The sequence below is a fragment of the Eurypyga helias genome, unplaced genomic scaffold (assembly GCF_000690775.1).
Source record: "Eurypyga helias isolate BGI_N326 unplaced genomic scaffold, ASM69077v1 Scaffold16811, whole genome shotgun sequence".
Lineage (NCBI taxonomy): Eukaryota > Metazoa > Chordata > Aves > Eurypygiformes > Eurypygidae > Eurypyga > Eurypyga helias.
The window spans coordinates 203-11,451 of NW_010232921.1; the positions used below are offsets into that span (position 1 = coordinate 203).

General features: G+C 39.0%; 1 protein-coding gene across 1 annotated transcript; it reads right to left on the reverse strand.

Moving 5' to 3' along the window:
• Positions 1 to 2,062: 2,062 nt before the first annotated feature.
• Positions 2,063 to 9,904, reverse strand: LOC104517027 (golgin subfamily B member 1-like; the record flags this gene model as incomplete). The annotated part of the gene is made up of 7 exons (XM_010161568.1): positions 2,063 to 2,166; positions 3,389 to 3,507; positions 4,334 to 4,468; positions 4,816 to 4,913; positions 5,826 to 5,993; positions 7,059 to 7,211; positions 9,745 to 9,904. Coding segments are annotated over 7 exons (937 nt in total), but the record flags the coding sequence as incomplete, so codon positions are not given.
• Between the last annotated feature and the right edge of the window lie 1,345 nt (positions 9,905 to 11,249).

Genomic DNA, 11,249 nt, shown 5'->3' on the forward strand with positions numbered 1-11,249 from the left:
CCGCGCAGCAGGCCTCACACACCAGAATCCTTGGACCTTAAGCAGACAGATCACTTCCCTCACATCTGTTCAAAGTCAAGCTTATGTCTGCCCTTCAGACAAACTGATGAAATCCCCCCCATTTCTATACTCGTGAAGTTTTTTCTTCGCCCACAAGATTTTTAGGATTTTAGTCTAGCGAAGAGGAAAACAAATGGCTGCTCCTTTTTGTGACTTAATGTCCACTCCTTCAGACTTGGCCCGTTTTGATGGTGTCTCCATTTTATACGGACGTGAGCGTAAATGCAGTGAGAACAAACACCAAACAATACAGGGTCTAAAAACAGCCTTCCAGCTTCCAGTGGCCAGAGTCTTCACAAGTAAGTTATTTTTTGAATCAGTAAATAGTTTTACAGTCTCAAAGAACATCGTAACAAAACATGGATCCCATTACACTATTACGTGTCTACGGAATCATAGAATCACGGGACGGTTTGGGTTGGAAGGGACCTTAAAGATCACCCAGTTCCAACCTCCCTGCCATGGGCAGGGACACCTGCCACTAGACCAGGTTGCTCCAAGCCTCATCCAGCCTGGCCTTGGACACTTCCAGGGATGGGCCATCCACAGCTTCTCTGGGCAACCTGTCCCAGTGCCTCACCACCCTCTCCAGGAAGAACTTCTTCCTGATATCTAATCTAAACTTCCCCACTTTCAATTTAAACCCGTTCCCCCTTGTCCTGTCACTACAGGCCCTTGTAAAAAGCCCCCCCCAGCTTCCTTGTAGCCCCTTCAGGCACTGGAAGGTGCTATAAGGTCTCCCCGGAGCCTTCTCTTCTCCAGGCTGAACAAACCCAACTCTCTCAGCCTGTCCCCAGAGCAGAGGGGCTCCAGCCCTCGGAGCATCTCCGTGGCCTCCTCGGGACTCGCTCCAACCGGTCTATATCCTTCTGATGCTGAGGGCTCCACAGCTGGATGCAGCACTGCAGGTGGGGTCTCACCAGAGCAGAGCAGAGGGGCAGAATCCCCTCCCTCGCCCTGCTGGCCACACTTCTCCTGATCCAGCCCAGGATACGGTTGGCTTTCTGGGCTGCCAGAAAATATGGAAACTGAATGCAAATCATCTACTTCTTATAGAGTCTGAGTTGAAAATGCACCCTTTATTCATTTGCATCTTGAAGCCCAAGGATGTAAAATATGTAAGGTTCTGTCTTTATAAGCTTGAATTTCACATGTTGACCAGCTGAGTAACATGTTGCCCCAAAGATATGCACTAACTAAACCCACCAAGACAAGAAAGGCAGGTGAGTTTAAATCAACCTCAAAAAACAAACAAACAAAACCCAATCAGAAAAGCTAGAGAAATTGCACCTTTAAACAGTAGTAAAGGAACATAGGAAGTTGAAAACATTCCTTCATGTCATCCTAATTCTGCATCTTTAACCATCAGCTTACCTCATTACCATATATCTGTGCACCTTGTGAAAACCATTACAAAACGTACGGCCAAAGAAAAACCTTAAATCCTTTATTTTCAGCCCAAAGGGGAAAAAAAAAAAATCAAAAATCCAGTAGTTCTTCCTTTATTGCACTCTATAAAACTTCTTGGTATAATCAAGAAGCCAGTAAACAGTAATAGCCATGAATATTCCTTTAAAATTTATAGTTTAACTCTTAAAATAAAATTTATATAGAAAAGATATCATTTACAACCCATTCAGTAGTAATCAACCATTACGTACTCACAAACAATATTAAATAACTCGTATGCAGCAGTTTCTTTATAGGGCAGAGGGGAATATTTTCTCCTTAGCAAATATAATATTCCACTGTTAAAGGGCAATTCAAGTCAACTTTGGAGCAACTGTGATATACACAAATTTCTTTTCAGAAGCCTAAGAATCATGTAGTGTCACAAGAATATATACAGCTGTATCCAGTGCACAACTTTACAGCAGCATGTGAAAAGTCTATTATTTTGAACTGGCACACCATTACCTATAGGGAAATAATTGATGCAGAAAATGCAGCGTATTCAGAGAACACCAGTGAGGCACAGGAAAACAACAAGATGTAGTGTAACCAGGTATGTGAGGAATAAATAGCGGGATTTTGCTCTGGAGATCAGCAGTTTAGAACAGTAAAGACTTCGCCCTCGAAGCCATCTTCTGAAGGAAAGGGCTCCTCCTTTCATCTGGTTAAGAAACAAAAATGTCAAATAACTAACCATGAATACAGACAAAAGATGCTCCACTGAGACACTATAAACCTTACACCTCTGATGCAGCAATGCATGCCACAGCAGAGGCTGTGACCATAAATGATTTAAAGGCCAAAGAAAACAGCAGTAATAAAAGGGGAGACGACTGGATAGAAGATATTTGTGCATTATATGCATACTAGAGATGAAATGCACAGTTATATGGGCCACGGAGATGCTCTGAGGGCGGGAGCCCCTCTGCTCTGGGGACAGGCTGCGAGAGTTGGGCTTGTTCAGCCTGGAGAAGAGAAGGCTCCGGGGAGACCTTATAGCCCCTTCCAGTGCCTGAAGGGGCTACAAGGAAGCTGGGGGGGACTTTTTACAAGGGCCTGTAGTGACAGGACAAGGGGGAACGGGGTTAAATTGAAAGTGGGGAAGTTTAGATTAGATATCAGGAAGAAGTTCTTCCTGGAGAGGGTGGGGAGGCACTGGGACAGGTTGCCCAGAGAAGCTGTGGATGCCCCATCCCTGGAAGTGTCCAAGGCCAGGCTGGATGAGGCTGGGAGCAACCTGGTCTAGTGGAAGGTGTCCCTGCCCATGGCAGGGGGGTTGGAACTGGATGGTCTTTAAGGTCCCTTCCAACCCAAACCATCCCGTGATTCTATGATATGCATACACATTTTATTTAATGGCCACATGTGTAATATAAATACAATTCCACACATTTTGATTTGGACATGTGCCGTATGTTCTGTGGCATGGTTTACCCAGCTGCCTGTATTTGACTCACCGTCCACAACCCAAACAGAAAGAAATTAAGGTCATATTTTCAGCAAAATGTGGTTTCAGCAGTAGCTTGTTACTTTGAATGGACGCCTCTACAGCCCTCCCATCTCCATGACACTTAACACAGTAAAAGTGTTTCTTTTCAGAGACTAGGAAGATTGGACAAGTGACCCCTTCATGCCAGTGTTTACGTATAAAGAGGATGACCCAAAATCAACGACTCTCAGTCACTCAGAAGGGAAATTCACACCCCAAGAATGAATGACAGCTGGAAGAAGGCATTAGCAGAGGGAAGACAGGAAAAAAAAAGGAGTAGCACGAAGGAGATAATGAGCCATCTTCACTCTGCAACTAGCAATATACAACATGCATGCCACTTTTCCAGTAGCTTGTCATTCCGGGGTTTTAAAAGCTTTCATGTACTTACCTTTCGCACCACAACGTGTTCACTAGGATTGATGATTAAGGCCTCCTTTTCTTCCTCAGTTTCCATCTGAACAGTGTATTCGCTAGGTACAGACCTGTAACTGCTTATTTCAAATCTAGAGAAAAATTAAAAGGAGATAATGGAGTACTGAGTTATCTGCTCTTTAAAAGTACTGAATTCACATAAGAAACATTATGTTGTATACTTACATTAGCGGGAAGGTCCCACAAAAAGCAGTAGGACTTAGTTTATGTCGTAAGGTCTTTACAGTCTACTCTCAAGGTGTTTCATTTATTCAGTATAACTCCCATCAACACTAGGTGATGGAATAGTGATTTTCAGATAATGGCAGTGATGAACACTTTATGTAGGCAGAGGGACGATGACATTTAAATCTGAACAGTGGCTGTACTAAAGCCTTAAATTAAGGAATTAAATAAAGAAAATAAACCCCAAAGTCCATACCATTTTCTTGCTCCCCAAAGTTAGGCCTAGCTTTTTAACACAGTTACATGTGTATTTTCATTGCTTCAGGTACTGTGGACTAACAAACATGTTCTATTATTTGTTTGTTCCATTTGTTCTATCATTTCCTCAGAAATCCAACACCCACAGGAAAACCTATCATTAATCTCACTAAAAATAAAAGGCAAACAAAAAAATCCTGACACTCCATTTTCCAGTTCTGTGGTACAATTTGCATTTACTCCAGGCATAGTGTAAATGAAAATCCCACCATGGATTGTCCAAGGGGAAGCAGACGTGAAAGATGGCTTTGGCCCTCTGAACACACAGGTTATTCCATACCCACGTAAGGGTTTAGAATGCAGCGATCTAACTGCCACATACTTCAAAAGTGTAAGAAGAGAAATAGGTTTACAGACACTTTTCTTTCAAAAGGAAAAGAAAACCCACATATCTTACAGACAGAAGTATTTTACCTGTTACTTTGCTCCTCAGAGAGTCCAAGAGCCTCTTCTGCAGCTTCTCGTCTCCTCTTCTCTTCTGACAGTGTTTCTGTCAGCTGTGAGAGCGCCTGCTGCACTGAGTCATACTGCTGCTCCGTCTCTGCAAGCCTATCGCAAAATGAAATCCAAAATCAGTATTTTATGTGCTTAAACTATTCATTTCTTGTTCTATTAAGGAATGTTCTTTTTTGTGAAAACACTTAATTATGAGATGCTTTAGGTTAGATACTGAAACAAAGACACCAATAAGCACATATCTTCACACAAACAAGCCACAAATATTAACAGGTAATAACAATTCAAGAATACAACTAAGATTCATTTAATCCACTGTAAATCCATTTCTTTCCCTTTTCCCCCAAAATGCCTTAAAGGGATAGAAAAGCATTACTTTTGACACCTACAACACATCTGTCACTAAAACAATATTGCTAATACATGCTCTCAGTCCTGACCTTCTTCTGAGTTCATTTAGCTCCTTATTGTCTATTTCAACAATAACGGCCGATCTTTCCTGTGGTGCCCCAGGAGGAACTTCTGCTCTAGTTTCACCCTAGAAAATATTAAAGGGGGAAAAAAAAAGCCAGTCACCATTTTTCCGGTTGCTAAAAATCTTTATTTCAATTAAAGAAGCCATAAGCACCATGAGGCAGTGGAACAAACCACTCTTTGTGCCATTTAATCTTTTGATTTCCCAAACTTGTTTTCTAACAGAAAAGTTGATGAAGAATACTGCTGCAGGACTGGAAGGATACATACACACTGCATAACACAGCAAACACTGAACAATGGCTGAAGTGAAAGAAATGCCTCTACATATCCACATAATAATATACCAGTGGCCACAGTTTCGTAAGTAAAGCAGGTATTGATTTCTTTTTTAGTTTACAGTTCTTCTTGTTTATTTCTGCTTATAGAAGAGTAAGGGTTGTTTCATATATGTATCTATATGATTTTTAGGGTATTGTATTAATTTATTGTTAATGAATAACCAAGGCAGTACCAAAAAACTTTTTAAAATTAAGAGATCACAAAGGAATAAGCTTACAGATGCGTATGAGGGGTTGGCAAAGGGTACTGACATGCTGAACTGGGGATATAGATCTCACTTCTGAAAATACTGCTCAAACTTTGCAAAATGATTCATGACTGATGTGATACTACCACTCAACTTTGCTGATCCAGTGATTAGTGACCAATTATCTCTGCCAGCTGTAGACCAATTCAAAAAAGATGATACTTCAAAACAAAGGAAACACATATAAAACAGCTTCCTTAAATGAAAAGTCAAGTAAGGATATCTTTACAACAGTACAGACAGTTATCTTCAGCACATCATGGGCTAGCAAAAGTACTGAATCAGTACAAAAAAAAGTATATATATATATTTTTTTTTACCATGAAAACCTGAAAAGCAATAAGCACAGAAAAAAAACCCTAAAAACATTTCCATATATTTGTTTACCTGAACAGTGCCTTGGAAAGATGTCACTTGTCTTGCCTGATATTCCCTCTCCAGTCTTAAATAACGATTTTGCAAGTCAGTGTAACAAAGCTGGTTATCCCTCAGAGTCTGTGAGAGAGTCTTCAACTGGGCAGACAAGACAGCATTCTCTTCTGCTGACTGCACAACCTGAAAGAAATTAACATTTAAATAAATAAATATTAGGAATTTTTATCTAGGAAACATACTACAAATTTGAGACCTGCTGTTGAAAACAACTGAGTACTAGTTTCAAAACTGGATCAACCCTTTGGCAAAGCCACAGTTTGGCAAGATTTAACTGGTTGTTTTTCAAGCTGCAGAAACAACGAAATCTGAGTATTGATTTCCCCTGTCATCAATATGCCCAAACCAGAAACTCAGGGTTTTAAACACCCAATGCCTTCCTTCCCGTGTTTGCTGTATCATCACAACCTGGGAAAAGACAGTATATGTAGTTGCTACTTCAGGACCAAGGCACGTAGCCAAATTAGCTTGAAAGTATAAATATGTTTATCAGGCAGTCCAGGAATGCTCAGCAGTTGAGTTTTCAGCTTTTCAAAAACAGACCGTAATTTGGGTCTCCACCCGTTACCAAACACTCATCTTCACTTGTAGGAACTCGATAGAAGCATAGAAATCTCAAAGTCTGGTTAAAATGGTTATTAGGTTTACAAAATGTTTGGGTGAAGGAGTGAAAAGAGACACGATGACAGATGAAAGGTAACATAAACCTGATTTGCTTCCAACACCAAGCCAGGCAAAGAGACCTAGCATTAAGGGAGTTCCCAAGAACACTGACTGAACACACACATGCCGCCCAAACAGCCACAAAAGGATTCACCCAGAAATTGTAAGGAATATTTCTGAGGTATTTAAAATTTGGTATGAGATAGCTAAAACCTTGTTCCAGCTAAGACAGACATCTGTTTCTGTCTATAATGAAACATTTTACTTTGAGTAGAAGTTCAGCAGTGCCCCATCAATCTCTTCAGAACACAGACTCAAATAAACCTCCCTCTGTCAAATAACGAGTCAGGAAAGCCCGTCAGAAAGATAATACTGACATTTAGCTTGTAATTTCTCATCTGAGCCAAGAGAGTTGTTCACAGAATTGCACTCTACCTTTCAATTATACAAGATGGCACCAATTTAGCAGTATTTCTTAGCAGGTCCCATGAGCTATTTAGGGTCACAGCTGTTGTTTTAAGTTACCTTCGAATTAATCTGCTGAAAATGCAGATCCTTCTGGTGCATCTCCTGAAGACAGCACTGCAATTCATTTTGAAGCTGATTCTTCTCAGCTAAGACATGTTTGATTTCCTCTAGCATGTCTGCACTTCCAGCAAGAGAGACAGTCTCTAAAACCTTAAAAAGTATTAGTATATTCAGGGTAAATGGTATAGGAGTTTTCCAAATAATACACTACTCCAACACTATATATATATATGGGCTACACAATAATTTCCTTTTCACAAGATCATTTACTTCTCATAAGTTAATACCACATTCGCAAGAGATTTTATATTTAAAAAAAAAACCTCAGTGTTTTCTACTTAAGTACATCAATTAAAAAAATATTACCATGAAAAGGCAATCCAACTTAATTTTTAATTTGCAAATAAGTTTGAAGCACACATACACAAAAAGGAAAAAATATTAAAAGCCTGGTCAATATGAAACACCTTTCAAAAATTATTTAGAAACTAATCATGTATGGCATTTGTTACCTGTAAAGCAAGAGCTATTTTAAAGCTGAAAGTCCATTTTGGAAAAAAAAAACCCAACCAAACAATCCAACTTTATCACTGGCTGAAAGTCCATTTTAGGAAAAAAAAAAAACCAACCAAACAACCCAACTTTATCACCAATTCACAACTTTGGCCACCTTCATCTCTGGCAGGTCAATATTTTGATGTTAATCTCCAACAAGAGAGGGAAGTGTGCCACCCCTAATGTTTTATGGAATCTATTTTTCTATTAAATTATGAAATAAAGACTTCTACCACCTAAAATATTCCATAATCAAATGACATTACCATTTAATAGCTTTTATTCGTGGTATTAATCATAGAAAATGTACAGCATGTGAGATAAACAACCAACTAAAATGTTGTGTTTAATGAAATTCCAAGGAATACAGTTTACTTCCTTTGGCACAGAAAAGCCATATAAGACTATTATTCTAAGATAACACTTTCCTTGAACCTTTAATGATAGCCTACAAACGTAGACAGCAATTGCCAGACTAGGTCTCAGCTGCTAGCTTTATAAATCTAGTATTTTGTTCCTGGCAGAAGCCAACTCCAGCTGCTTCAGGAGAAGGGTAAGAACATTTCTATTAGGCACATCTCTCCCTTCTCCCTCCAGTTTGGTCCTATGCTAATCTGCAGTAATAAGAGATTGATTTAGGCTCTGACGAATGAATTTTATTAGACCTTTGAAATTTGTTAGTATCACATATACAAATTCTGAAAACTGTTGTTGTCTATATAAACTACCAAGGTTTTTTCGATCCTCTTAAAAACCGTGTACCTGAAAACATATTGTAGCTGTAACATGACTAAAAAACTGTCCATGTTATCTGGAAGAGCACATCCTTTTATTAGTTTTCTATTTGTCATTATGTCCCCTATTCTGGATTTACAAGACATAAGAGTATAGATTATCATTTCACCTACATCCCACAGTACTATCAGATTGGGGTTTTTTTACTCTCATTTGTTTCTTTCTTCATGTGAACAATCCCAACCTTTTCTCAATCTTCTTCTTAAAAGTTTTTCTATATCATGCTTTCCACCTCCCTCCTCTGAAACCTCTTTTGGTATTGCAGCGCAATACTTCTGTACTGAAGCTAAGGTGAAGTGCACTGCATATTATTCACACTCAAGAATTGTTTTCTGTGCCACTTCTCCTACCATTTCTTCCACATCAAAAGAACTTACTTGATTTAGAATGGTTTTCTAAAAATAAGATGTATGCAAGTCATTGGTTGTCTATCTGTTCCCCCAGTAATACTGCCATCAGCTAGCCAATTCTAAAACCTGATTTTAAAAGAAGGTTCATGTCTCAAAAAATTATGATGCTTCTGTACTTAGTGTAATAATTCCCAAACTGGGGGAGACTTGATATTATCTACTGAGAGAAAAAGAAATAGGTATAACATAGTTGTAGTACGGGCTGTCTGGCTGGTGATCCTATCCCTCCTCTTGATTTGAAAAAATTAACTGAGAAACCTGTAAAGTGCACCAATTCTTTTTCTACTGTCCAGTATGTGTCTCTATTTATCAGCACCAAGCCTGCTGTTGAACCACATCTGAATCATTTTTTTTGCATTAAATTCTTCATATTATATTCTGGATTTAGCTAACCTAAAACAGTAATTTACAGGATTAAGTAAGGAATCCACTAACAAGAGCAACTCAGCAAGAAGCAAATACCATTACCTTACAATGTAACCACAGCAAACTGTTAGTCTGACTAAGAATCTGTAACCATTATTGGTTCATGACCTTCATCTTTTGCTTCACAGTAATTTCATTTCTTTATGAAGGTGCATTCCATGTTTTTAACCACTAAAATACACCACACCAGTGAGGTTCTTTCATCTGTTCTCTGTTATCTTATCAACATATGAAAAACTCGTCATTTTTCTTCATTTAAAAGAAGTTGGTCAGAATAGCAGACCCCATTAAAAAGTGGTTTTAATAACTGCAGCTCCTTTGCTTGCAATAGTTGTAACTTGCTGATTTGACCCAAGGCAAAACCATCACACAGGTAATGCACTCATCAGCCTTCCATACTTCACTTTCCTGTGCTTTGCAGTTCTCATCTGGAAAGCAGGCTGCAAATTTAACACAATAAACTGATTCGTGTCTCCTGCTACATTTCATTCATTTACCTTGGCTGGGTAAGCGCTGCCAGCAGAGACTGATTTCTTCACACTCGTGTCTTGGTGCAGCTTCTGTAGTTCTGCAATCTGTCTGTCTTTCTCAGCAACTGTGGTTTGACACTGATTTCGCAGTGCCTGGGTCTCTGAAAGGAGGAGGTTCTTTTCCATTCTGAACATAAAATATTAGACTAGACGTTAAATGATTACATATTAGTGAAAGGGTAAAGCAGTACAAACTGTTATTTCTAAAATAAATAATGGTCATTTTTGAACAGTTATATGCAAATATGGAGCACTACGTGAACATTCTCAATAAATACTTCAGTTTAAAGGCACCTGCTTTAAAAAAAAAAAAAAAAAAATCAGAAAATCAAGCCTGGTCAGTGATACATCCCATTTGCCTCATTGGCTGGGAGACAACAGAAGTTCATTGGCTGTAAAGATATTAACATCTGTTAATGCAGAATGACCTGAAAAATAATGGTTGTACAGCAAAGCAACTCTAAGCCATAGCTGGGTGAAATGCCACCCGGGACAGCCAGCCTACCCTACTGCAAACAGACAGGTTTGAAAAGAATACCCTAGACTCAGCAGACAGAAATAAACAAACATGCCACATCTCCAGAAACTGCTGTCGCACTATCACAAAGGACATAGAAGTAACTGAAATCCTTTTGAATTCAATTAATATATGTTTTTATAAATTAAAGTCTGGGGAAAAAATGGAAAATACTGTTCACTATTTAAGTAAGTTAGAATGAGGATTGAATATTTCATGCTAACTTGCTCACATTTGCAAAGATAAATCTGGGGCTTGTGTTTTGGTGTACACCCCCTCTCCCAAACCTTCCAGTATAAAACAGATGTTATCTTACAAAGAATTTAACTAGAGATCTAGAAACTGCACTGTGAGCAATAAAATGCAGTAAGGCGTTGGATACTGCCTACTGGCCTCAAATTCAAACAAGATTATCTTTGCTGATAAAAGCATGCTTTTGCACTTCACTCATCAGCACGAGTTTAAAAGCTTGAACGAGCACAGCAGTCTAAGATGACCAAATATTGACCTGCCTCCACCGAGTGCCACTTAAAAATGTCCAGTGCCGCCTCTGAAGCAGACTGCAAGTGGCACGCACAGAATTAGGCCCAAGGTGTCACATTATTCATTTGTCACGGATGATGCAAGTCGTGACCAGTGCTGAAGTGGACTCAAATCTACAAGAAATAATGCTTAAATATGAAATTAATTTAATTTTCCCTATGTAGTTGGGCCAAACATGCAACACCTTGGACATTTTTTTTTTTTTAAATATTTGGTGGGAGGAGAATGTTCAGCCATAACAATCATTGCTCCAAGAACAGACTATGATACCAAGCATTGCAGTAAGATTCTTAAACTGCAGTTCCATATACAAGTCACCAGTGGAACAGAAAATATGCAGTTAAGACTGTTTGAAAATTTTCATAAACTAAGAGGCCATTACAGATAGATAAAAAGGTAACAGGGAACAAAG